This window comes from Mobula birostris, chromosome 7, assembly GCF_030028105.1.
Source record: "Mobula birostris isolate sMobBir1 chromosome 7, sMobBir1.hap1, whole genome shotgun sequence".
Classification (NCBI taxonomy): Eukaryota; Metazoa; Chordata; class Chondrichthyes; order Myliobatiformes; family Myliobatidae; genus Mobula; species Mobula birostris.
In genome coordinates this window covers 4,460,551-4,488,472 of record NC_092376.1, presented here as the reverse complement: position 1 = coordinate 4,488,472, position 27,922 = coordinate 4,460,551, and the positions used below count along the sequence as shown (strand labels likewise).

At 49.3% G+C, this 27,922-nt stretch overlaps 1 protein-coding gene across 2 annotated transcripts; it reads right to left on the bottom strand.

The window, feature by feature from the left end:
* Positions 1-562: 562 nt before the first annotated feature.
* On the bottom strand, positions 563-25,519 carry tomt (transmembrane O-methyltransferase). 2 transcript variants are annotated; one of them, XM_072262499.1, is made up of 4 exons: positions 25,476-25,519; positions 11,663-11,924; positions 9,299-9,495; positions 563-5,642 (listed from the first exon to the last, which is right to left on the bottom strand). In XM_072262499.1, exons 2-4 carry the CDS (start codon positions 11,922-11,924, stop codon positions 5,322-5,324), a joined length of 780 nt encoding a protein of 259 aa, XP_072118600.1. In that variant the 5' UTR covers positions 25,476-25,519; the 3' UTR covers positions 563-5,321. The 2 variants fall into 2 exon arrangements, with proteins under 2 accessions (XP_072118600.1, XP_072118599.1); XM_072262498.1 differs by lacking the exon at positions 25,476-25,519 and adding an exon at positions 24,026-24,448.
* Positions 25,520-27,922: the final 2,403 nt, after the last annotated feature.

The window sequence follows — 27,922 nt, the reverse complement described above, 5'->3', positions numbered from 1 at the left end:
GGGTGGGGAATGGAAAAAAAGGGAAGGGCTACTGAATTTTACTGTAAGAGTTATCTGATGTTCATGCCATCAGGTTGGAGACTATCCAGACCGAATATGAAGTGTTGCTCCTCCAACCTGAGAGTGGCCTCATCATCAAAAAAGAGGTGGACTGTCATGTTGGAACAGGAATTAAAATGATTGGTGACTGGGAAGTACTGCTTTTGGTGGATGGGGCAGAGGCGCTCAACAAAACAGCCCCTGATCTTACGTCGGGTCTCGCCGCCGTAGCGGAGACTACATTGCGAGCACTGGAAACAGTCAACGACTCCAACAAACTTGCCGGCAAAGCGCTGCCTTACCTGGAAGCAGTTTTGCTATTTGTGCTGATCAATATCAGCTTCAGCATTTACAGTCAGACAGTTAATCAGAGCAGCTGCCCATAAAAATACAAACAGCCAGGACCAAGCTGACTTCACGACCTATGGGCTCACTGTCAAGAACTCTGCAACTCGTGTATTCATTATTTATTTATCATTTATTATAATTTCGTTTGTTTTTTGCATTTGCACAATTCGTTGCCTTTTGCACGTTGTTTGTTTGTCTGTCTTTGTTTCCGTGCGGGTTTTCTTTGTCTCTTTCTGCATTCCACCAAGAGCATGGGGGCCGTGGGGGCCTCGCAGCTGGCTCAACACGATTACGGCTCAGGGCGTTCCGGAGTTCCAAGCTCAATTCCGGTGCTGCTCAGAAGGGAGTCTCCGTCTTCCTCTCCATGGAATGTACAGCTGCTCCGGGTTCCTCCTGAAGTCCAAAGACGTACCAGCTGGGTTTCTTGGTCACTGTAAGTCGTCTTGCGATTACCGCTTCCTTATGTAAATAAGAAGGCCCAGCTCAGACGGAGATGGAGAGCCTCCATCGCTGCTGGCGTTTAGGGCAACAATGAAGGACCCCCCAGCTCTGCGTGACCTCGGTCACCTTCTCTACTGCACCCCAGGGGTGTTCAGGATCCTCATTTCTGCCTCTACGTGGCCAGGTTAGGGTTAAACCGGGGTTGACAGGGGTTTCTGGGATGGCGTGGCTGGAAGGGCTGATTAACCATGAGTGGCAATAAAGTGAGTCTTTTCTGACTGGCTGCTGGTGACTAGTGGTGTTCCACAGGGGTCTGTGCTGGGCCAACTTCCCTTTACATTACACGTCAATCATTTGGATGACAGAATTAGTGGCTTTGTGGCCACATTTGAGAACAATACGAAGATAGGTGGAGGGGCCGGTAGCTTTGAGGAAGCAGAGAGGCTAGAGAAGGACTTAGACAGATTAGGAGAATGGGCAAAGAAGTGGCAGATGGAATACAGTGTCGGGAAGTGTATGGTCATGTACTTTGGTAGAAGGAATAGAAGTGTAGACTGTTTTCAAAACAGGCAGAAAATTAAGAAATCTGAGGTGCAAAGGGACCTAAAAGTTAACTTGCAGGTTGAGCCTGTGGTGAGGAAGGCAAATGCAGAGTCAACATTCATTCCGAGAGGCCAAGAACGTAACAGCAAGGATGTAATGCTGAAGCTTTATGAGGTACTGATGAGGCCTCACCTGGAACATTGTGAGCAGGTTTGGGCCCCTTATTTAAGTGTAATGCCCTGGTGAAGATTTCCACTGCGGTGCTGTGAGGTTGTTCATATTAGCAGCTTTCTGTTAAAGCGGTGAGCTGTGCTGGAAAGTGTGTTTTGGCTTTGGCTAAGCTAAAGAGCCATGTTGCCCAGCTTCGGAATGTGAGTCAGCCAGTCGGGATTGTGGGATGTGAGAGAAGGCTCCAGACAGCCGTGGGGAAGGGTTTTCTGAAGGACAGAAGTCTGGTTTGGGGTCTTTCGGCAGGAGATGCAGTAAAGAGAAGATCGGGAGAGACACCCGTTGGATTCGATCCGACAGGAAGACATGATTGCTTCGCAGGTTGAAGGAGTCCAAGATGGGAAGCTCTACCGGTGATTAGAGAAGCACCTTCAATAATTCCAAAAGACTGAAGTAGGGTAAATACCGAAAGGCTTTTATTCGCAGTAAGACGTGACCTCCGTGCTGAGTGTCTGCCCCTGGTCTGAGGGGGAGGAGCAGGGTGAAATCGCCTTTATTCAGGGGTCTGTGGGAGGAGCCACAGGGGCAGTCAGCAGAGGGGCACGTCCAGACAGGTAACCCAGTTACAACATATATATAAATGGTTTACCACAACTAGTGATGAGAATTCAGCGATGTGAGTAATAGTTATACTCAGCTTTTACACAATATGGGCTCCAATGGTCAGTTGTACATTAACTGGTTTAACTATAATGGGCCCTTTTATTCTTTCCTCTTAGGAATTGTTTGATAAAGCTGCAATTGGTAATACACTTTCTTTATAATTTTATGTGGTGTACGATCTGTTATTTCTTGTCAACGGGTAATTGTGTGTGGGCAGTATTTACACAGCATTCACTCAAATTGAAGTTTCTTTAATCGGAACATCAAGACGTTCCTGTTCGGTTGAACCCCAAGTCGTACCAACCCTAGATGTATATTGTTTGTGAAAGGGCGCCTTCCCACAGCTGAGTCCCGTGGCTGACAGCAGAGTCAGCCAACGAGCCAGGTCTGTATACGAACCCCGGTGAGAGGGTTACAGAGGAGAGGGTGTACTGACACTGGAGAGGATTCAGAGGAGGTTCACGAGATTGAAAGGGTTATCTTAAGAGCATCATTTGATGTCTCTGGGCCTGTATTCGCTGGAATTTAGAAGAATGAGGGGGATCTCACTGAAACCCATTGAATATTAAAATGCCTAGGTAGAGTGGATGTGGAGAGGATGTTTCCGTTGGTGGGGGAGTTTAGGACCAGAGGGCACAGCCTCAGAATAGAGGGGTGTCCATTTAGAACGGAGATGAGGAGGAATTTCTTTAGCCAGAGGATGATGAATTTGTGGAATTCGTTGTCACAGGCAGCTGTGGAGGCCAGGTCTTTGGGTATATTTAAAGTGGAGTTTGATAGGTTCTTGATTAGTCAGGATGTGAAAGGTTACGGGGAGAAGACAGAAGAATGGGGTTGAGAAGGAAATGGTGGGGCAGAAGTGATGGGCTGAATGGCCTAATTCAGCTCCTATGTCCGATGGACTACTCCATGCTGTAACGCTGGATAAAATAAAATAAAAAGGAAATGGATCTCAGAGTAACATGTGGTAATTACTTTGATAATTACATTGAAGGTGTGGAACATGAGGGAACCAGGCCAATGGCAGGCTTGCAGAGGTGACGTTGGGACTTGGGAAGATGGTGGGTGCATGAGAATTGAAGTTAACCAGTGAGTTGGGGACTTTGGGTGAGAGTGAGCCTGGGGAAACTTCATTTATTTTAGCAATACGGCGCAAGTAGGCCCTTCCAGCTTTTCGAGCCACACCACCCCAGCAATTCCCGGTAAACCGATAACCCTGTCAATTCACAATGACCTGTTAACCTACCCAGAGCCTCCTTGGACTGTGGGAGGAAACCAGGGCACCCGGAGAAAACCCACGCATTCCACAGGCAGGACGTACAGAGACTCCTTACAGAACAGCACCAGAATTGAACTCCAGGCTCCAGATCACCCCAGCTGTGGCGATGATGGAAAAAGATGGCTGAACGTTGGCTGATGGGAACTGAAGTGTGAGGTGCTGCGGACTGGGAGGGTCTTACACAATGAGTGGTAGGACAGAGGAATCTGGGAATACAGGTCCATAATTCCTTGAAAGTGGTGTCACAGGTAGATAGGGTCATAAAGAAAGCTTTTGGCACATTGGCCTTCATAAATCAAAATATTGAGTACAGGAAACATGAGGAAATCTGCAGATGCTGGAATTTCAAGCAACACATATAAAAGTTGCTGGTGAACGCAGCAGGCCAGGCAGAAGAGGTACAGTCAACGAGTACAGGAGTACAGGAGATGGGATGTTCTGTTGAAGTTGTATAAGATGGCGGTGAGGACTAATTTGGAGTATTGTGTGCAGTTTTGGTCACCTACTTACAGGAAAGATGTGAATAAGATTGAAAGAGTACAGAGAAAATTTACAAGCATGTTGCCAGGACTTGAAGACCTGAGTTATAGGGAACAGTTGGATAGGTTAGGGCTTCGTGTTAGAAGAAGGTGAGGAGATTTGACAGAGGTATACAAAATTATGAGAGGTATAGATAAGGTAAGTGCAAGCAAGTTTTTTTCCACTGAGGTTGGGTGAGACTACCACTAGATGTCATAGGTTAAGGGTGAAAGGTGGAATGTTTCAGGGGAATCTGAGGGGAGGAATCTTCTTCACTCAGTGGTGGTGAGAGTGTGGAATGAGCTGCCAGCGGAAGTGATGGATGTGGGTTTGATTTCAACATTTGGGAGAAGTTTGGATAGGTACGTGGATGGGAGCAGTGTTGGGGGCTATGGTCTGGGTGCAAGCTGTCTAAACAGGTCTAGACGGATTAATAGGACTGGTGAAAGAGACACCAGGTCCCAGGGTCCGGGATGTCTCAGAAGATTCTCAAGAGGGAGGCTGAGCAGCCACAGGTCGTGGTGCTCATGGGCACCAGTGACGTAGGTAGAAAGAGGGAAGAGGTCCTGGGCAGTCAGTATAGGAATGTGGGAAGAGACTGAAGAGCAAGAAGTCCAACGTAGTAACCTCGGGATTACTCCCAGAGCCACGTGCTACTCAGGACAGGAACAGGATGATGGTACAGATGAATGAGTGGCTGAGGAACTGGTGCAGGGGCCAGGGTTTCGGGATTTTGGATCATTGGAACCTCTTCTGAGGCAGGGGGGACCTGTACAAGAGGGAGGGGCTGCACCGAAACTTGGGAGGGGGGAACCAATATCCTGGCTGGGACGTTCACTGGTACTACTCAGGAGAGTTAATCCAGTTCGGCAGGGGGACGGGAACCAGAGTACCAGGGCAGGAAGTGGAGGGAATAGAGAGGAAGGTAGGACACTAATTTAATTGGTTCAGCACAGCATTAGGGGCCGAATGGCCTGTTCCTGTGCTGTGTGGTCTTTGCCTTTATGACTCTGGGGCAGGGGCTCCCAACCCCTTTTCTGGCCACGGATCAATACCACTAAGCAAGCTGTCCTTGGACTTCAGGTTGGGAACCCCTGCTGTAGGCTGAAGGTAAGGAAGTGGTTGGACCAAGGGAGTTGGGGAGATGGTGGAGGAACGGTTGGACTGGGACAGAAGATGGAAAGCGTAGGGACGGGAGGAAGTGTGGAGTCGTGGGGTTTTTGGATCCCGTTTGAACGTGTCCGGGTTTGGTCACTCGGTTGTTGCAGAGTGCGAGTTCTCTCCTCACGCAGCGAGGGCCCCAGGCTGCGACCGAGGGTCCCTATTTGAGCCCCGTGTAGGTGAGCTCTGCCATACCATCCCAGATGTGGCGGAAGTAGTCGAGGTGCGTGCGGTGGAGCTTCCAGGCGTAATTGCCGCTGCTCTTTGCGTACTGCATGAAGTGCGGTGCGCCGGCAAAGATGACGTTGTCCGCCAGGATCACGCTGCCCTCCCGCAGCAAGTTGTAGTCCTCCAACAGCTTCAAGTCTCGCAGGTAACTGCGTTTCCAGTGGTTCATGAAGACAAAGTCCACCTTGTCCACTGCAAACTTCTCCCGAAGATGAGGGATCACCTCATCGGAGGGTCGGACAATCTGTTCCACCTGGGTAGAGGCAACATTCCCACATCAGTTTGACAGAACACAAATCAGAAACACGAGATTCTGCAGACGCTGGAAATCCAGAGCAATACGCACAATGCTGGAGGAACTTAGCAGGCCAGGCAGCATCTATGAACATGAGTAAACAGTCAACGTTTCAGGCCGAGACCCTTCTTGAGGGGGAGAGGGGAAGGAAGCAAAAGCCAGAACAAGAAGGAGGGGAGAGGAGAAGCATTGGCTGTATGTATGTTAGACATGACAGAAACTTTGACTTCTGTAGACTTTGGCAAAGGAAAGTTTTCAAACATTTGATTCTCTATCACCTTCCTACGAGGGCCAGGCACAGAGAAAAGCCTGAAAGCATGTAGTACGAGGCTCAAGACAGTTTCTTCTGTCTGTCATCAGAGTCCCATACACTCTCTCTTCATCTTTCCATCTCACTTGTTGTGGCCTGTGCACTTTATTTGTCAAGGGTCAAGCATCAATTTTATTCACCACCTACAGTGGATTCCGGTTCACTGGACCATCAGCTAATCGGGGCAGTTGTTTACTTGGGACAACTCTTAAAGAACAAAAACTAATTGAGAAAATAGCCGGGATTCCCTTCATTTATTTGGGACACTGTGCTACCTAATTGGGTCAGGAGACTGTTGCCAAACAGTTTCTAACTAGCGTCAGTTGTGTGCACTTGTGTGGCTGTTAGACACTGCATCGTGCTTAAACCAAAATTTTTAAAGTAGTGTCAGTTGCATGGGTTTGTGTTAAAAACTCAGTGATTTTTGTCACTGATAGTTGGTAAGGAATAAGCAGTAAGAGAATTCAGAACTGTGTTGTTCACTACGGTTTCAAACACACAGGCTTTGAGACGCCAGAAACTGTCAGGAGTGAAAATAAAACAATTTCACTACTTCAACAAGTTAAGTACTATGAAGAATTTGAAGGTATCAACAATCATCTTGAATGTTACAGTGAAAATGAAGATTTGGAGGATGCAATCATGAAAAGCATCGTCTGAAGGCAGTCCGTTACTTGGATTACCTGGGCAATATAAACACCCATGACAGGATACTGTTCGGTGACTATAGCTCAGTCGTTTAACACTATCATTCCTCGTCCTGATCAAAAAGCTACAGTACTTGGGCCTCTGTACCTCCCTCTGCAAATGGATCCTCAGCTTCCTGACCAGAAGACCACAATCTGTGCAGATTGGTGATAACATCTCCTCTTCGCTGACAATCGACACTGGCACACCTCAGGGGAGTGTGCTTAGCCCACTGCTCAACTCTCTACACCCGTGACTGTGTGGCTGGGCACAGCTCAAATGCCATCTATAAATTTGCTGGTGGTACAACCATTGATGGTAGAATCTCAGATGGAGATGAGAGGGCGTACAGGAGTGAGGTATACCAGCTGGTTGAGTGGTGTCATAACACACACAAACATGCGCGCACACACATACACAAATACATACACACACACACACACACACACACACACACACACACACACACACCGACACACATATGCACACACACACTCACGCACACTCACACACTCACAGACACACAGACACACTCACGCACATGCAGATGCACATGCACACTCAAATGCACATACACACACGTACACACACGCACTCACACACGCACACACAGAGACACACAGAGTCTGTCCTCCAAGAAGACCACAACTTTGTCGTAGGTTTGGAGGCTTGCGTGTCTCAGTGACCCAGAGACCTATGTCGGCTGGAGTCAGGGCTTTATGCTTTGGCTCTTGGTAGGGTCATCCATGCCAAACAGGTCAAAGGGTAGAGGTCAGAATAAGAGTGATTCCTCACTCCTCCAGGGCTAACAGCCCTGAATGGTCGAACAAAACTGATATGAACACAGCAATGAAGAATCCTTCTACATCTGAGTGTGACGGTATTCCTGAGGCTCCACCTTGGACTTACATGACTGACAGTAGTGAAAACCAAGAGGAAGTTACTGACACGATGAAGGAAGCCCTGGGCACTGCCAGAGATGGAGGACCTTCATTGCTGCCCTAAATGACATAAAGGGCCATCATCATCATCATCAGGTGCCGTGCCCAGTTGAGCTTTGACTGCCATGGCCCACACACTCCTGTTTCGGGTCAAGTGGATCAATTCATTGGTATTCATTTCCAGTTCTCTGGCTGCTGTCTCCATCATCATTTGTCTTTGTCTTCCTCTTGCTTTCTTCCCTTCAATCTTTCCCATAATTACTGTGCATTCTAACTCCTCTTTCCTAATCACATGTCCAGTGAAGTTACGTTGCCTTTTCATGATCTCATACATTATTTCTCTTTTTGTGTTTGTTCTGCTCATGACATCCTCATTAGATATTTGTTTCGTCCATGATATTCTTTGCATCCTCCTCAAAAACCACATCTCTGCTGCTTCAATTCATTTCCTCATGCTACTAGATATTGTCCAACATTCTGAGCCATATAACATAACTGGATAAACGTAACATTTCAGTACTCTGAGGCAGGTTGTCATGTCTAGTTTAGTATTGGTCAGTATACTCTTCATTCTCGTAAAGGTGTCTTTTGCCATCCCTATTCTTCTTTTGATGTCCATGTCACACCTGCCATTTGATGTCACCCAGCTTCCTAAGTAGCAAAAGTTCTGTACTTGTTTTATGTCTTCCCCATTTACTCTCAGTCTGCAGATAGGATTCTCTTTCTTTTTGAATATCACCATACATTCTGTCTTTTTGCAATTGACAGACAGACCCATTTTTGCACTGTCTTCAACAACTATATCAATTAAGTTTTGTAGTTCTTCCTCCTGTCATCTGCATATCTGAAATTATTGATGTTTTCACCGCCAACTTTGATTCCCAAGATGTCTCTTAATTTTTGTAATATTGTTTCACTGTACACATTAAATAAATCAGGGGAGAAAACACACCCTTGTCTAACGCCTCTCTTGATTTTCATAAACTGACTCACTTCCCCATCTATTCTTACAGCGGCAGTTTGTTCCCAGTACAGATGTCTGATTAGGTGGAGGTCTTTCGAATCTAGATCTATTTAAAGGGCCATAAGTAAGTTATTGAGTCAGCATGGATGAGTTGGGCTGAAGGGCCTGTTTCTGTACCGTATCCCTCCACGACTCTCTCTTAAACCCAGTGCCACACGTCAGGGGCTATAGTGCCAGGGCTGGAGAGGGGTGAAGGGAACTGAGCTGGATTAGGCCTGAAGGTTGAAGACCAAAGGTAGAGGCCTAGAAGAGTCACGAGAGCCCGGGTTGCTAGGGTCAGAGGTCTGTGCCAGTCTGAAAGTCAAGACCCAAAGGTGAAACCTGTGATCCGCAAGTCCTGGTGTGAAGCTGGAGGCCTGATGTCCCTGAGTCTGGGAGTTGGGGCAGCCTGTCTTTGGGCTGGAGGACTATCTGTGTGTGAGGGGGGTGAGAGGGTGTGTTGGAGGGTGGGAGAGGGGTTTGTTTTGCTGCGGTTGTTGTGTTGTTCTGCTGAGCATTGTGGGTATGCCTTGTTGAGTCAGAATGCAGGGTGACACTCAGGCACATCTTTGGCTGTGCTGGTTGTTAACGCATTTCACTGTATGTTTCGGAGTACCTGTGATAAATAAACCCGAATGGAAAGCAGAGGCCTGCCTGCCCTCCTCGTGCTCACCGTGTCCTCGTCGAATCCTGCCATGCGGATGATCTTCTCAGCCACGGCAGCGTTTCTCTGGTCCATCTCCACGGTGTAGAGTCTGCCGCCCAGACCCAGGCCGCGGGCCATGCGCAGGGTGGCGTACCCGCAGTACGTTCCCAGCTCCAGGACGGTCTGTGGCGCACTCTCCAGAATCAGCCGCTCTAGAATACGACCTGCATTTGGGCGGGAAGGTGAAGGGGAGGTTACGGAGGCTGCTGTGTCTATGAAAAGCATAGGAGCAGAATTAGGCCATTCAGCCCATCGACTCTGCTACATCATTCGATCCTGGCTGATTTAAAATGAAAATATAGATTGGATTAGATTAGTTTTACTTGTCACATGTACATCGAAACATCAAAACACACAGTGAAATGCATCATTTGTATCAACAACCAACACAGTCCGATGATGTGCTGGGGGCAGCCCACAAGTGTCACTATGCATCTGACACCAACATAGCATGCCCACAATTCAATAACCCTGACCCGTACGCCTTTGGAATGTGGGAGGAAACTGGAGCACTGGGAGGAAACCCACACAGTCACGCGGAGGACGTAGACAGCGGCAGGAATGAAACTCAGATCTTACAGCGGGGTATTTTTAAAGCAGAGGTTGATGGGATCTTGATTAGTCAGGGCATCAAGAAGGCAGGAGAACAGGGTTGAGGAGGGAAAATAATTCAGCCGTGATGGAATGGCAGAGCAGACTCGATGGGCCGAATGGACTACATGGTCTACAAATAGGCACAGCAGTTAGTGTTAGCCAATGCAATGGGTTCAATTCCCATAGCTGTCTGTGTGGAGTTTGTACGTTCTCCCTGAGTGCACATGGGTTTCCCCCGGGTGCTCCGCTTTCCTCCCACACTCCAAAGACCTGTGGGTTAGGGTAGGAAGCTGTGGGCATGCCACGTGGGTGCTGGAATCGTGATGACTACTTGTGGGCTGTCCTTAAGTCTGTTTGTAAAGTGGCTTGATCCCAGCTGGAAGGTGCTCAGAGTCAGAATCAGGCAAACACTTCGTGGCCACTTCATTTAATTCATTAATGCAAATAGCTCATCAGCCAATCATGTGGCAGCAACTCGATGCATAAAAGCACGCAGACATGGTCAAGAGGTTCAGTTGTTGTTCAGACCAAGCATCAGAATGGGGAAGAAATGTGATCTAAGTGACTTTAACCAGGGAATGATTGTTGGCGCCAGACAGGGTGGATTGAGTATTTCAGAAACTGCTGATCTCCTGTCTCTAGAGTTTACAGGGAATGGTGCAAAAACAAAAAAAAACCAATGAGTTGTAATTCTGTGGGTGAAAACGCCTTGTTAATGAGAGAGGTCAGAGGAGAATGGCCAGACTGGTTTAAGCTGACAGGAAGGTGACAGTAACTCAAATAACCACGTGTTACAACAGTGGTGTGCAGAAGAGCATCTCTGAACGCACAACACATTGAACCTTGAAGTGGCTGGGGTACAGCAGCAGAAGACCACAAGCATACACTTCATGGCCACTTTATCAGGTACAGGAACTACCTCCTGAACTGGCCACTGAGTCTATATGTGTGATTATATGTACGCATGCATGGTTCCTTAAGGTTGTTACAGCCGGGGTGGTAGTGGGTGAGCTCCCACTGCCTGTTAAATGCTCCCAACGGTGTGCATCTCAAATATTCTGACAACCAAGTACAGCTCCCGGCCTTCACATGTGGCTTAGCGACTAAGCCCAGCGGAACCATTTCTACTGACAGGAGAAGGGGCGAAGTTGGATTATTGCCGCCTTAAAACCAGTCACTTCGGGCAGATGGAGCTCATCAGCTGTGGCTGGCAGCTCATCTAGAAGAAAAACTCGGACCTCAAGCCTCTGCTGCCTTGAGGCTGTACCCACTGATGGGGAAGGCTTCGGGAGTAAACCCCGAGGAAGGAGTCTGGAGCTGGGGTCCCTGAGGCAGTCCTACGTTGAGGTCAACGCTGACTGGCAGCTCCTGCGATGCTGCTGGTGCTGAACTGTATCGGTCTGTGGTGCTGGCTCGAAGGGCTGAACGGCCTACTCCTGCACCTATTGTCTATTTGCCGTTCCTTTGGGTTCATCAGCTGCTTGGAGAGGGGGAGCCTGCTGCCTGGGCAACAGCTCACTCTCCATATCGTACTGCCCTGGCCTGCATACTACGTAGACAGCGGGGGCGCCATGCCCACGGTCGACCCTGAGCAACGGAGACCTCGTATGTACAGGTTGTTGCCACGAAACACAAGATCTCAGGACATACGTCAGTGCTGATTCAGACCGGGTACGGCCCCTCGGAAGGGCTCCTGCTCCGGAACAAGAACTGGCTTCTCCCCGTGACGCCGCTTACCTTTCTCCGGGCCCAAGTTGCTCAGGTATTCCGAGTGGAAGCACCACTTGTCGAAGGTGCTGAGGATATTCTCGGGATCCCCGGGGATGCAGTTCGACATCACGTACCGGAACGCCCGCTCCTCCCTGGACAGGCCGGTGGCATAATCCTGAACCTTCCGGAGAACGACGGCCCGCCAGAACAGCAGGAAGTAGTAACGGTATCGAATGATCAGCGTCATCAGGAAGGGGATGAAGGCGAAAGCGATGGCCGGGGACACCATCTGACAACAGAGGCAGACACAGTCAAGGCTTTTCACAGACAGTTAGACAGGCACGTGGACGTGAGGGAAATGGAGGGATATGGACGCTGTGTAGGCAGAAGGGATTAGTCTAGTTGGCCATTTGATTACTAATTGAATTGGGTCAGCACGGCATTGTGGGCTGAAGGGCCTATTCCTGATCTGTACTGCTCTATATTCTATGCTGTATTAACAGGAGTGTTGGCGTGTGGCCAAGTGGTTAAGGCATTCGTCTGGTGATCTGAAGGTTGCTAGTTCGAGCCTTGGCCGAGGCAGCGTGCGGGTCCTTGAGCAAGGCACTTAACCACACATTGCTCTGTGACGACACTGGTGCCAAGCCGTATGGGTCCTAATGCCCTTCCTTTGGATAACACAAGCGGCGTGGAGAGGGGAGACTTGCAGCACGGGCAACTGCTGGTCTTTCATACAGCCTTGCCCAGGCCTGCGCCCTGGAAACCTTCCAAGGCGCAAATCCATGGTCTCATGAGACTAACGGATGCCTATATATTAACAGGAGTGAATGACAATGAATAGCAAAGGTCCACTGACTTCAGAAACTCATCGAGCACAGGCTCTTCAGCCCATGATGTTGTGTGAACACTTTAACCTACTCCAAGATCAAACTAACCCTTCCCTTCAACATAACCCTCTATTTTTCTATAATCCCTGTGACTATCTAAGAGTCTCTTAAAAGCCCCTAATGTATCTGTCTTTACCACCACCCCTGGCAGCATGTTCCACACACCCACCACTCCCTGTGTAAAACAAAACCTGCCTCTGACATCCCCCTATACTTTCTTCCAATCACCTTCACGTTATGCTCCCTGGTTTTAGCCGTTTCAACCTGGGAAAAGGTCTCTGGCTGTCCACTCACTCTACGCCTCAACATCCTGTACACCTCTATCAAGTCAGCTCTCACCCTCCTTCACTCCGATCAGAAAAGCTCTTTCTCACTCAACCATAAGCCATGCTCTCTAATCCAGGCAGCGTCCTGGTAAATCCTCAAGCTCAACCAAACATGAAAACCCATCAATACAGTCTAACAAGTACTAAGGACCACAGTACTAACAGTCACACACAGCACAAGGCATATATAAGATATCAGTAAAATCCAGTCACACAAAAAAATTCCAAGTCCCCGAGTCCATGAACGTTGCGGCAGTCTGCAGGCGAACACAATGCAGCTTGTCTTTAGCAGAGTGAACACTGGGGGGCAGCACTGACTCCAGCCTGGGTGTCACGCCACACAGCCTCTGGTGGAGCTGGCTCTGACGCCTCTCCCCTGGACAGCTGTGAACAGGTTGAAGCTGTGACTTGGGCCTAGTCCCTGCTACAACAAGGCCACACAGCTTACCCACCATCCACCAATAAAGCAGTGAACTGGGTTGCACCATTCCACACTAACAATGTCCAACAGGGTGCTTTGATCACAGGGAAAGCCACTAAGTTAGACTGCACGCATCCTTTGCACACCAACTCTGGCGCAGGCAGCAGCACGATCCGCACCAAGTCCAGCTCCTTCAGTTTCTCCACCAACAAGCCACTCACTGACGGGGTAGACCTGGAGTACTTTAATGTCCAGCAGGGTCTTGCGATTGTAAAAAAAATACACATTTAAAAAAAGACAGTTACACTTTGGTTGACCCCATGGAAGCTGTTGCAGTCAAATCATCTTACCTGCAGCTTCCACATTCTTCCCATAATGAGGTGACCAGAACTGAACACAATACTCCAAGACACGAGGAAATCTGCAGGTGCTGGAAATTCAAGCAACACACACAAAAAATAATGGTGAACGCAGCAGGCCAGGCAGCATCTCTAGGAAGAGGTACAGTCGACGTTTCAGGCCAAGACCCTTCGTCAGGACTAACTGAAGGAAGAGTGAGTAAGAGATTTGAAAGTTGGAGGGGGAGGGGGAGATCCAAAATGATAGGAGAAGACAGGAGGGGGAGGGATGGAGCCAAGAGCTGGACAGGTGATTGGCAAAGGGGATATGAGAGGATCATGGGACAGGAGGCCCAGGGAGAAAGAAAGGGGGAGGGGAGCACCAGAGGAAGATGAAGAACAGGCAAGGAGTTATTGTGAAAAAATAATAATAAATAATAAATTAGGGATGGGGTAAGAAAGGGAGGAGGGTTGTTAACGGAAGTTAGAGAAGTCAATGTTCATGCCATCAGGTTGGAGGCTACCCAGACAGAAAATAAGCTGTTGTTCCTCCAACCTGATGGCATGAACATTGATTTCTCTAACTTCTGTTAACTCCCCTCCTCCCCTTCTTACCCCATCCCTTATTTATTATTTATTATTATTTTTTCTCTCTTTCCCTCTCACAATCACTCCTTGCCTGTTCTCCATCTTCCTCTGGTGCTCCCCTTCCCCTTTCTTTCTCCCCGGACATCCTGTCCCATGATCCTCTCGTATCCCCTTTGCCAATCACCTGTCCAGCTCTTGGCTCCATCCCTCCCCCTCCTGTCTTCTCCTATCATTTCGGATCTGCCCCTCCCACTTTCAAATCTCTTACTAGCTCTTCTTTCAGTTAGTCCTGACGAAAGGTCTTGGCCCGAAATGTCGACTGTACCTCTTCCTATAGATGCTGCCCGGCCTGCTGCGTTCCATCAGCATTTTGTACAATACTCCCAGAATGGTCTAACCAGGGTTTTATAGAGCTGCAACATTGCTTCGCGGCTCTTTAACTCAATCCCCTAAGTAACGAAGACCAACATATCAAATGCTTTCTTAATCACCCTATCAACCTTGAGGGATGTATGGATGCAGGTATCTTCTCTGACAAATTTCTACTGATGGCTTTCATGAATCAGAGTACGGAGTACAGGAAATGGAATTGTAGAAGATGTTGGTGAGGCCAAATTTGGAACATTGTGTACAGCTCTGGTCACTTACCCACAGGAAGAATATCAATAATATTGAATGAGTACAGAGAAAATTTAGAATATGGAGCATTGAAGGGTTCGACACATTCAGGCCCCTTGGCCCATAATGTTGTGTCGACTTTTTAATCTACTCCAGGATCAATCTTCTGACATAACCCCGGCAAAGCATTCCACACACTCACCACTCTCTGTAAAAAACTACTTCTGACATTCCCTCCCTCCCCCCCCCCCATCACCACAAAATGATGCCCCTTGTATGAGCCAATTCCACCCTGGGAAAACGACGCTGGCTGTCCAGTCAGCCCAGGCCTCTTGTCATTTTGTACACCTCTACCAAGTCACCTCCCATCCTTCTTTGCTTCAAAGAGAAAAGCCCCGTACGAGGGGACACGTTAACAGATCTTTGGGATTGTCAGAGGAACAGTTGTAAGGAAAACCCACAGTTTCAGACCGACACTTCTGAGGAAAGAGTACACAGTCTGAGGGCATTGAACTGGGAGATTCAGTATGAGGAAGGGTCACACTGTGGGAGGGGCGGTACTGAGGGAGGGTCACACTGTGGGAGGGGCAGTACTGAGGGAGGATCACACTATGGGAGGGGCGGTACTGAGGGAGGGTCACACTGTGGGAGGGATGGTACTGAGGGAGGGTCACACTGTGGGAGGGGCAGTGCCAAGGGAGGGTCACACTGTGGGAGGGGTGGTACTGAGGGAGGGTCACACTGTGGGGGTGTGGTACTGAGGGAGGGTCACACTGTGGGAGGGGTGGTACTGAGGGAGAGTCACACTGTGGGAGGGGTGGTACTGAGGGAGGGTCACACTGTGGGAGAGGTGGCACTGAGGGAGGGTCACACTGTGGGAGGGGCGGTACTGAGGGAGGATCACACTATGGGAGGGGTGGTACTGAGGGAGGGTCACACTGTGGGAGGGATGGTACTGAGGGAGGGTCACACTGTGGGAGGGGCAGTGCCAAGGGAGGGTCACACTGTGGGAGGGGCGGTACTGAGGGAGGATCACACTATGGGAGGGGCGGTACTGAGGGAGGGTCACACTGTGGGAGGGATGGTACTGAGGGAGGGTCACACTGTGGGAGGGGCAGTGCCAAGGGAGGGTCACACTGTGGGAGGGGCGGTACTGAGGGAGGATCACACTATGGGAGGGGTGGTACTGAGGGAGGGTCACACTGCAGGAGGGGTGGTACTGAGGGAGGGTCACACTGTGGGAGGGGTGGTACTGAGGGAGGGTCACACTGTGGGAGGGTACTGAGGGAGGGTCCTGAGGGAGGGTCACACTGTGGGGGAGGATGATACTGAGGGAGGGTCACACTGTGGGAGGGAAGTTACTGAGGGAGGGTCACACTGTGGGAAGGGTGATACTGAGGGAGTGTCACACAGCGGGAGGGGTGGTATTGAGGGATGGTCACACTGTGGGAGGGGTGGTACTAAGGGAGGGTCACACTGTGGAGGCGGTACTGAGGGAGGGTCACACTGCGGGACGGGTGGTACTGAAGGAGGGTCACACTGTGGGAGGGGTGGTACTGAGGGAGGATCACACTATGGGAGGGGTGGTACTGAGAGAGGGTCACACTGTGGGAAGGGTGGTACCGAGGGAGGGTCACACTGTGGGGGGGGGTACTGAGGGAGGGTCGCACTGTGGGGGGGGATGATACTGAGGGAGGGTCACACTGTGGGGGGGGTGGTACTGAGGGAGGGTCACACTGTGGGGGGGGTGGTACTGAGGAGGGTCACACTGCGGGAGGGGTGGTACTGAGGAAGGGTCACACTGTGGGAGGGGTGGTACTGAGAGAGGGTCACACTGTGGGGGGGTACTGAGGGAGGGTCATACTGTGGGGGGGGATGATACTGAGGGAGGGTCACACTGTGGGAGGGGTGGTACTGAGGGAGGGTCACACTGCGGGAGGTGTGGTACTGAGGGAGGGTCACACTGTGGGAGGGGTGATACTGAGTGAGGGTCACACTGTGGGGGTGTGGTACCGAGGGAGGGTCACACCGTGGAAGGGGTGATACTGAGGGAGGGCCACACTGTGGGGGGGTGGTACTGAGGGAGGGCCACACTGTGGGAGGGGTGGTATTGAGGGATGGTCACACTGTGGGAGGGGTGGTACTGAGGGAAGGTCACACTGTGGGAGGGGCGGTACTGAGGGAGGTTCACACCCTGGGAGGGGTGGTACTGAGGGATGGTCACACTGTGGGGGGGTGGTACTGAGGGAGGGTCACACTGTGGGAGGGGTGGTACCGAGCGAGGGACACACTGTGGGGGGGGAATGATACTGAGGGAGGGTCACACTGTGGGAGGGGTGGTACTGAGGGAGGGTCACACTGTGGGGGTGGTGGTACTGAGGGAAAGTCACATTCTTGGAGGGGGTGGTACTGAGGGAGGGTCACACTGTGGGAGGGGAGGTACTGAGGGAGGGTCACACTGTGGGAGTGGTGGTACTGAAGGAAGGTCACACTGTGGGAGGGGTGGTACTGAGGGAGGGTCACACTGTGGGAGGGGTGGTACTGAGGGAGTGTCACACTGCGGGATGGGTGATACTGAGGGAGGGTCACACTGTGGGAGGGGTGGTACTGAGGGAGGGTCACACTGTGGGAGGGGTGGTACTGAGGGAGGGTCACACTGCGGGAGGGGTGGTACTGAGGGAGGGTCACACTGTGGGAGGGGTGGTTAGAAACATAGAAACATAGAAAAATAGGTGCAGGAGTAGGCCATTCGCCCTTCGAGCCTGCATCACCATTTATTATGATCATGGCTGATCATCCAACTCAGAACCCTGCACCAGCCTTCCCTCCATACCCCCTGACCCCCGTAGCCACAAGGGCCATATCTAACTCCCTCTTAAATATAGCCAATGAACTGGCCTCAACTGTTTCCTGTGGCAGAGAATTCCACAGATTCACCACTCTCTGTGTGAAGAAGTTTTTCCTCATCTCGGTCCTAAAAGGCTTCCCCTCTATCCTCAAACTGTGGCCCCTCGTTCTGGACTTCCCTAACATCGGGAACAATCTTCCTGCATCTAGCCTGTCCAATCCCTTTAGGATCTTATACGTTTCAATCAGATCCCCCCTCAATCTTCTAAATTCCAACGAGTACAAGCCCAGTTCATCCAGTCTTTCTTCATATGAAAGTCCTGCCATCCCAGGAATCAATCTGGTGAACCTTCTTTGTACTCCCTCTATGGCAAGGATGTCTTTCCTCAGATTAGGGGACCAAAACTGCACACAATACTCCAGGTGTGGTCTCACCAAGGCCTTGTACAACTGCAGTAGTACCTCCCTGCTCCTGTACTCAAATCCTCTCGCTATAAATGCCAGCATACCATTCGCCTTTTTCACCGCCTGCTGTACCTGCATGCCCACTTTCAATGACTGGTGTATAATGACACCCAGGTCTCGTTTCACCTCCCCTTTTCCTAATCGGCCACCATTCAGATAATAATCTGTTTTCCTATTTTTGCCACCAAAGTGGATAACTTCACATTTATCCACATTAAATTGCATCTGCCATGAATTTGCCCACTCACCCAACCTATCCAAGTCACCCTGCATGCTCTTAACATCCTCCTCACAGCTAACACTGCCACCCAGCTTCGTGTCATCCGCAAACTTGGAGATGCTGCATTTAATTCCCTCATCCAAGTCATTAATATATATTGTAAACAACTGGGGTCCCAGCACTGAGCCTTACGGTACCCCACTAGTCACCGCCTGCCATTCTGAAAAGGTCCCGTTTATTCTCACTCTTTGCTTCCTGTCTGCTAACCATTTCTCCATCCACATCAATACCTTACCCCCAATACCGTGTGCTTTAAGTTTGCACACTAATCTCCTGTGTGGGACCTTGTCAAAAGCCTTTTGAAAATCCAAATATACCACATCCACTGGTTCTCCCCTATCCACTCTACCAGTTACATCCTCAAAAGATTCTATGAGATTCGTCAGACATGATTTTCCTTTCACAAATCCACGCTGACTTTGTCCGATCATTTCACCGCTTTCCAAATGTGCTGTTATCACATCCTTGATAACTGACTCCAGCAGTTTCCCCATCACCGACGTTAGGCTAACCGGTCTATAATTCCCCGGCTTCTCTCTCCCTCCTGTTTTAAAAAGTGGAGTTACATTAGCCACCCTCCAATCCTCAGGAACTAGTCCAGAATCTAACGAGTTTAGAAAAATTATCACTAATGCATCCACTATTTCTTGGGCTACTTCCTTAAGCACTCTAGGATGCAGACCACCTGGCCCTGGGGATTTATCTGCCTTCAATCCCTTCAATTTACCTAACACCACTTCCCTACTAACATGTATTTCGCTCAGTTCCTCCATCTCACTGGACCCTCTGTCCCCTACTATTTCTGGAAGATTATTTATGTCCTCCTTAGTGAAGACAGAACCAAAGTAATTATTCAATTGGTCTGCCATGTCCTTGCTCCCCATAATCAATTCACCTGTTTCTGTCTGTAGGGGACCTACATTTGTTTTTACCAGTCTTTTCCTTTTTACATACCTATAAAAGCTTTTACAGTCCGTTTTTATGTTCTCTGCCAGTTTTCTCTCATAATCTTTTTTCCCCTTCCTAATTAAGCCCTTTGTCCTCCTCTGCTGAACTCTGAATTTCTCCCAGTCCTCAGGTGAGCCACTTTCTCTGGCTAATTTGTATGCTTCTTCTTTGGAATTGATACTATCCCTAATTTCTCTTGTCAGCCACGGGTGCACTACCTTCCTTGATTTATTCTTTTGCCAAACTGGGATGAACAATTGTTGTAGTTCATCCATGCAACCTTTAAATGCTTGCCATTGCATATCCACCGTCAATCCTTTAAGTGTCATTTGCCAGTCTATCTTAGCTAATTCACGTCTCATACCTTCAAAGTTACCCCTCTTTAAGTTCAGAACCTTTGTTTCTGAATTAACTATGTCACTCTCCATCTTAATGAAGAATTCCACCATATTATGGTCACTCTTACCCAAAGGGCCTCTCACGACAAGATTGCTAATTAACCCTTCCTCATTGCTCAAAACCCAGTCTAGAATAGCCTGCTCTCTAGTCGGTTCCTCGACGTGTTGGTTCAAAAAACCATCCCGCATACATTCCAAGAAATCCTCTTCCTCAGCACCTTTACCAATTTGGTTCACCCAATCTACATGTAGATTGAAGTCACCCATTATAACTGCTGTTCCTTTATTGCACACATTTCTAATTTCCTGTTTAATACCATCTCCGACCTCACTACTACTGTTAGGTGGCCTGTACACAACTCCCACCAGCGTCTTCTGCCCCTTAGTGTTACGCAGCTCTACCCATATCGATTCCACATCTTCCCGGCTTATGTCCTTCCTTTCTATTGCGTTAATCTCTTCTTTAACCAGCAACGCCACCCCACCTCCCCTTCCTTCATGTCTATCCCTCCTGAATATTGAATATCCCTGAATGTTGAGCTCCCACTCTTGGAGCCATGTCTCTGTGATCTCAACTATACCATAATCATTAATAACAACCTGCACTTTCAATTCATCCACCTTATTACGAATGCTCCTTGCATTGACACACAAAGGTTCTGAGGGAGAGTCACATTGTGGGGGAGGGCAGTACTGAGGGAGGGTCACACTGAGAAAGGGGTGATACTGAGAGAGGGTCACACTGCGGGAGGGGTGATACTGAGGGAGGGTCACACTGTGGGAGGGGTGGTACCGAGGGAGGGTCACACTGTGGGAGGGGTGGTACTGAGGGAGGGTCACACTGTGGGAGGGGTGTTACTGAGGGAGAGTCACACTGGGAGGGGTGGTACTGAGGGAGGGTCACACTGTGGGAGGGGTGGTACTGAGGGAGGGTCACACTGTGGAACAGGTGATACTGAGGGAGGGACACACTGTGGGAGGGGTGGTACTGAGGGAGGGTCACACTGTGGGAGGAGTGGTACTGAGGGAGGGTCACACTGTGGAACAGGTGATACTGAGGGAGGGACACACTGTGGGAGGGGTGGTACTGAGGGAGAGTCACACTGGGAGGGGTGGTACTGAGGGAGGGTCACACTGTGGGAGGGGGGTACAGAGGGAGGGTCACACTGTGGGAGGGGTGGTACTGAGGGAGGGTCACACTGTGGGAGGGGTGGTACCGAGGGAGGGTCACACTGAGAAAGGGGTGATACTGAGAGAGGGTCACACTGTGGGGGGGTGATACTGAGGGAGGGTCACACTGTGGGAGGGGTGGTACCGAGGGAGGGTCACACTGTGGGAGGGGTGGTACTGAGGGAGGGTCACACTGTGGGAGGGGTGTTACTGAGGGAGAGTCACACTGGGAGGGGTGGTACTGAGGGAGGGTCACACTGTGGGAGGGGTGGTACTGAGGGAGGGTCACACTGTGGAATGGGTGATACTGAGGGAGAGTCACACTGGGAGGGGTGGTACTGAGGGAGGGTCACACTGTGGGAGGAGTGGTACTGAGGGAGGGTCACACTGTGGAACAGGTGATACTGAGGGAGGGACACACTGTGGGAGGGGTGGTACTGAGGGAGAGTCACACTGGGAGGGGTGGTACTGAGGGAGGGTCACACTGTGGGAGGGGGGTACAGAGGGAGGGTCACACTGTGGGAGGGGTGGTACTGAGGGAGGGTCACACTGTGGGAGGGGTGGTACCGAGGGAGGGTCACACTGTGGGAGGGGTGGTACTGAGGGAGGGTCACACTGTGGGGGGGTGATACTGAGGGAGGGTCACACTGTGGGGGGGTGGTACTGAGGGAGGGTCACACTGTGGGGGGGGTGGTACTGAGGGAGGGTCACACTGTGGAGGGGTGGTACTGAGGGAGAGTCACACTGTGGGGGGGTGATACTGAGGGAGGGTCACACTGTGGGGGGGGTGGTACTGAGGGAGAGTCAAACTGTGGGGGGGGTGGTACTGAGGGAGAGTCACACTGTGGGGGGGGTGGTACTGAGGGAGAGTCACACTGGGAGGGGTGATACTGAGGGACAGCCCTTTTAACATAAGCTGTTGAAGTAAGCTTTGGTTAGTTACTTTACATAGATGATGTCAAGATACCCTGGGACAACTTTGACGCAATGAATTTTCCCGGTACCCTGATCAACATGCATACAGACGAGGAATGGGTAATCATATTACTGTGTGTGGAAAAATCGATTGGTAATCCCATTGACCTGAAGGTGTTCCAAAATGCACTGAGTGTGTAAATTGCCTGCCTTACCTTTCCAACGCCCGGGAACTCCCCGCTCCAGACAAGTGCAGAGCAACACAGCTGAATCCTCCCTGGCACCAGGTCTCTCCTGGCCTTTCTCTATAATTGATTGCCTCCAGGGCCCCGGAGAACGTTCTGGAAGCCACGGGGATCAGGTTTACCAAGCCAGATGTTTGGGTATCTTATTTCTCAGCTGATTGGTTATGAGTTCTTGTTGTAGAACAATGAACCTCATTATAATGTAATAGAGCCCAGGCCCTGGCCTAATGGCAGCCAACACAAGTTATAAGTAATCGTAATGCTTGCAAACTGAACAATCCTCATCCCCTCCATGGCTGTTTTCTCTCTCAGAATCAGGATTATTACCACTGATAGACAGTGTACAGTTCATTCTTTAGCTGATTTAAGCACAAGGTCAGGTTAAAAGATTGTAGTTGCTGCAGTGCCTAACTGTCTGTGGTGTGGAACTCTGCAGTTCGTGTTCTAAGGGTTGTTTGTTTGTTTGTTTAATTGTTTGCACAGCTTGTTCTTTTTTTGCACGTCAGGTATCTGTCGGTCTCTGTTGTGTGGAGTTTCTTGTGTCTTTGTTTTGTGCCTGTCTGCAAGCAAATGAATTCAAGGTTGCATGTGGTAAACGTACTTTGATAATCAATGTACTTTGGCCCTTCTTTTGCAGTACAGTGCAATAGATTAAAAATTGACAATAAATTATAATAAGAAATATATCTAAAAGATATATACGTAATGCAAGAAGCGAGCACAATAGTGAGGCAGTGTCCGTGGGCTCACTGTCTGCTCAGAAATCTGATGGTAGAGGGGAAGAAGCTGTTCCGGAAATGTGTGTGTGTGTGTGTGTGTGTGTGTGTGTGTGTGTGTGTGTGTGTGTGTGTGTGTGTGTGTGTTTGTGTGTGTGTGTGTGTGTGTGTCCGGGCTCCTGCCCCTCCTCCTTGATGGTAGCAATGTCCATAAGACCATAAGATATAGGAGCAGAATTAGGCCATTTGGCCCTTTGAGTCTGCTCCAGCATTTCAACATGGCTGATCCATTTTCCCTCTTCTGCCTTCCCCCCGTATCCTTTCATGCCCTGACCAAACAGGAATCTATAAACCTCTGCCTTAACTATATCCAATGTCTTGGCCTCCACAGCCGCCTGTGGCAACAAATTCCACAGATTCACCACCATCTGGCTGCAGAAATTCCTCCTCATCTCCATTCTAAATGGACGTCCCACCATTCTGAGGCTGTGTCCTCTGGTCTTAGACTCTCCCCCACCATAGGAAACATCCTCTCCACATCCACTCTAACAAGGCCTTTCACCATTCTATAGGTTTCAATGAGATCCCCTCTCATTTTTCTGAATTCCAGTGAGTACAGGCCCAGAGCCATCAAACGCTCCTCATATGATAAACCTTTCAATCCTGAAATCATTTTTGTGAGCCTCATTTGAACCCTCTCGAATGTCAGCACATCCTTTTTCAGAAAAGGGACCCCTGCAATAATCTGAAGAGATCATGTCCTGGCTAGTGAGGGTCCTTAATGATGAATGCTGCCTTTTTGAGGCGCCACCTTTCCCCGTCATTTCTCCATTCTCTCAGTTACTTTCAGATACAGATCAGTGAATCACACACAAATTGCTGGAGGAACTTAAATCAAATCAAATCAAGCTTAATTATCAATCAAACCATACATAGACACAACTGAACAAGACAGTGTTCCTGTACGGCCAAGGTGCAAAACATTCAAAATAGCAAGCCAACATTCAAAAATAGTGAGTAACGTAATTCAAAATATCAAGCAAAGAAGCGTATTCACTTACATATATGGTCCAATACCCAGAGCGACAACGTACAATCACCTAGCAGTGTACAGGGGCATGCATTCCAGCCTGTAATTCCACCACTCAAACACGGGAGGGCAGCACTGACAGGAGAGGCCAGGCCCCGGCCCAGCTCAACCACACTGTGGCACTTCCACATCTCTTACCTGGTCTGCAGCAGCAGGCAAGCCCAAGGCTTGAGGCCTAGTTCTCGCTGCAACTGAAGCTACACAGCCCCCATGTTGACTGTCTCTCCACCAGACAAGGGTAACAGGCCTGTGGCAACTTGAGTTATCGCTGTCGAACAGCGTCTGGCTGTTCGAGACGATCTTGCACGGTTATACTGCACTAACTCTGATGTTTCCCAGTAGCGGGCAGCAAGACGGTTTCCAGTCAGGCCAGCTCCCCCATACCCAAACCAGCTCCTCTGCCACATCGGCAGGCTGCTCTGTACCCAAACCGGCTCTGCCGCTGACACACACAAAATGCTGGAGGAACTCAGCAGGCCAGTCAGTATCCATGGAAAGAAATAAACAGTCAATGTTTCGGGCCGAGACCCTTCGTCAGGACCTGGTTAATCATTTCCTCCAGCACTTTATGTGTGCTGTTTGGATTTCCAGCTTCTGCAGATTTTCTCGCGTTTATAATCTATGTCGTTTATGTTTTTATATAAATAAGAAATATAAAAACAATTTAAATTAATTCAACAATTAAAATTTTACCCAATTTCCCTCGGGATCAATGAAGTATATCTATCTATCTATCTAAAAGAATTCAATTGCCCCCGCCTACCTTTCCAGTCCTGGTGAAGAGTCTCAGCCTGAAATGTTGACTATTTCTCCTCTCCATAGATGCTGCCTGGCCTGCTGAGTTCCTCCAGCATTGTATGTGTTGCTTTCCTCTTTAACTCCGTGATGGACGGTCTGAAGCTCGGCTGTGAGAGGAGGAGAGTTGAGCATGGGGCTAGCAACCCCATCCCATAAAAATCCAAAGCCACAGAAGCTCCAAAGACCTCATCCCTGGGAGAGGAAAGATCTCCAAGGTGGGCCACATCTGTGGTCAACTTGAAACATTAGCCCAGGAGTCCAGGAGAGACGACTCTAGCGAGCTGCTGTCCAAGGCCTATGCCCCACTAAGAGGTGATGGGGTTAGCAAACTAACTTCTTTCCTAACAGGAGAAAACCTGCGGATGTTGGAAATCCGAGCAACACACACAAAATGCCGGAGGAACTCAGCAGGCCAGGTAGCATCTACAGTCGACGTTTCGGGCTGAGACCTTTCTTCAGGATTGAGAAGGAAGGGGGAAGGTGAGGGGAGGGGAAGGAGGATAGCAAGGAGGTTTTGGGTGAAGCCAAGTGGGTGGGAAAGGTCAAGGGCTGGAGAAGAAAGAATCTGATAGGAGAGGAGAGTGGAGCAGGTGAGAAAGGGAAAGAGGAGGGGACCCAGGGGAAAATGACGGGCAGGTGAGGGGAAGTAAAAGGTCAGAGTTCTTTCCTCTTTCTATGTCAAAGTGACTCTCTGCTCCCCTTCCCAATTTGGTGTCGTTTAGGCTAACAGAGGCTATGTATGAAACCTGGTGTGGGCTGCATCTGTGTCTCAGTTCAACGTGTAGCTTACATTGCCTCTGAGATTACAAGCTTTGCTTCCAAAAGCGAATGATCTGAACTGGGAATGGAATTCACACCAGACCAAGTCCTCTGTAAACACTAAACCAGCAGATTGAAATCCTCGAGGTGTTCACGCATGCTTAATAAAAATATAATGAAGTCAACAAGGCTGTGCAGAAATGTAGCGAGGGAACAGAATGTTCAGGGATAATTAGATCCATAATTAATCTTAACATGATTAAATTTAACAACCCTAGTGCGTTGAGCTGAGTTACACCCCGAGGGTCTTTTTAAGACACATCGTAGTAAACCACAAATGCAGACACGTCATCTGTCCGAAGGGGCCGCAGAATTCTCCGTGTGGGGAATGTCAGTGTGCCAGAGCCAGAATATTTAATGCTGTCAACACTCTGTGTGACTTTGGCCTCGTTCCCAGCCGACAGAACTGGGGAATGTGGTTTTTTTTATAACTTGACTCTGGGGTAGTTCTGAGGTAAATTTGACAATGCAGAGTGTACCAGAGAAGGGCCCGGACACTGAGAGATTGTCACCGAGCTAGAGACTCCAACACTGACAAGTCGCTGGTGAGGTCATACGTGGAGTACCGTGTACAGCTTTGCTTTCCCTGTTATAGGAAGGTCATGGTTAAACTGGAAAGAGTGTAGAGAAGATCTTCAAGGATGGCATCAGGACCATAAGATATTCGGCCCATCAAGTCTTCCCTGCCATTCCATCATGGCTGATTTACTATCCCCCTCAACCCCATTTTCTGGCCTTCTCCCCATAACCATTGATGCCCTGATTAATCAAGAACCTATCAACCTCCACTTTAAATATACCCACTGACTTGACTCCACTGCTATCTGTGGCCATGAATTCCACAGATTCACTACCCTCTGGCTAAAGAAATTCCTCCTCATGTCTGTTCCAAAGGGACGTCCTTCTATTCTGAGGCTGCGCCCTCTGGTCCTAAACTCCCCCGCTATAGGAAACACCTTCTCTGCATCCACTCTATCCAGACCTTTCATACAGGGAGAGGATGGACAAGGTAGGAATGTAACCTTGCAATGTAAGAGAATAAAATGTAACAGAAATATTTTAAATTATGAGTCATACAGTACTGTGCAAAAGTCTAAGACACATGTATATAGCTGGGGTGCCTAAGACTTTTGCACAGTATTGTCGTTAAGATGGATGGTAAGGTAGGGGAGACTAAAACTCGGACGTGTTGTAGGTTGAGGGTGAGAAGGGATCTGAATTTTTCACACAGAGAATGGTGAGCAGATAGCATGAGCTGCCTCTTGCAAACTCCATTTAGATTTATTACAATTATACTAAAGTGCAGGATAAATTTTTGAGAGGGTGCTGAGGAGATTTACCAGGATGCTGCCTGGATTAAAGAGGGTGCAGAGGAGATTTACCAGGATGCTGCCTGGATTAGAGAGGGTGCAGAGGAGATTTACCAGGATGCTGCCTGGATTAGAGAGGCTGCAGAGGAGATTCACCAGGATGCTGCCTGGATTAGAGAGGGTGCAGAGGAGATTTACCAGGATGCTGCCTGGATTAGAGAGGCTGCAGAGGAGATGTACCAGGATGCTGCCTGGATTAGAGAGGGTGCAGAGATTTACCAGGATGCTGCCTGGATTAGAGAGGGTGCAGAGGAGATTTACCAGGATGCTGCCTGGATTAGAGAGGGTGCAGAGGAGATTTACCAGGATGCTGCCTGGATTAGAGGATGCAGAGGAGATTTACCAGGATGCTGCCTGGATTAGAGGGCATGTTTTATGAGGAGAGGAGGAGCTAGCTAGGGTTTTTTTTCTCTGTGGACTGAAGGAGAATGAAAGGTGACTAAATTGAGGTGTGTAGGATGATAGAGGCATAGATAGTGTGGACAGTCAGAGACTTTTTGCAGAGTATAAATGGCTAATACGAGGGGCTATAACTCTAAAGTGAATGGAGGAAAGATTGTGGGGGATGTCAGTGGGAGTTTTTTTACACAGAGAGTGGTGATTGCTTGGAACATGCTGACAGTGATGGTGGTCAAGGCAGATATATTAGGGACTTTTCAGAGACTTGTAGAGAGACACGTGGATGAAATAAATGTGGAGGGCTATTTAGGAGGAGAGGGTTAGATTGATTTTAGACTAGGTTAGAAGGTCGGAACAACTCTGAGGGCCAAAGAGCCTGTGCTGTGCTTGGTTCTGTACTCAATGGTTTTTATTTAGAGATACATTTCGGTAACAGGCCCCTTGACACACAATGTTGTTCCAACGAGGCCACGCCACCCAATTACACCCCTGTGACCAATTACCTACTGACTCGTACGCCTTTGCACTGTGGGAGGAAACCAGAGCACCCGGAGGAAACCCACGCAGTCACGGGGAGAATGTACAAACTCCTTACAGCCAGCAGCGGAAATTGAACCGTGGTCGCGGGGGACTGTAACGTATAACACAA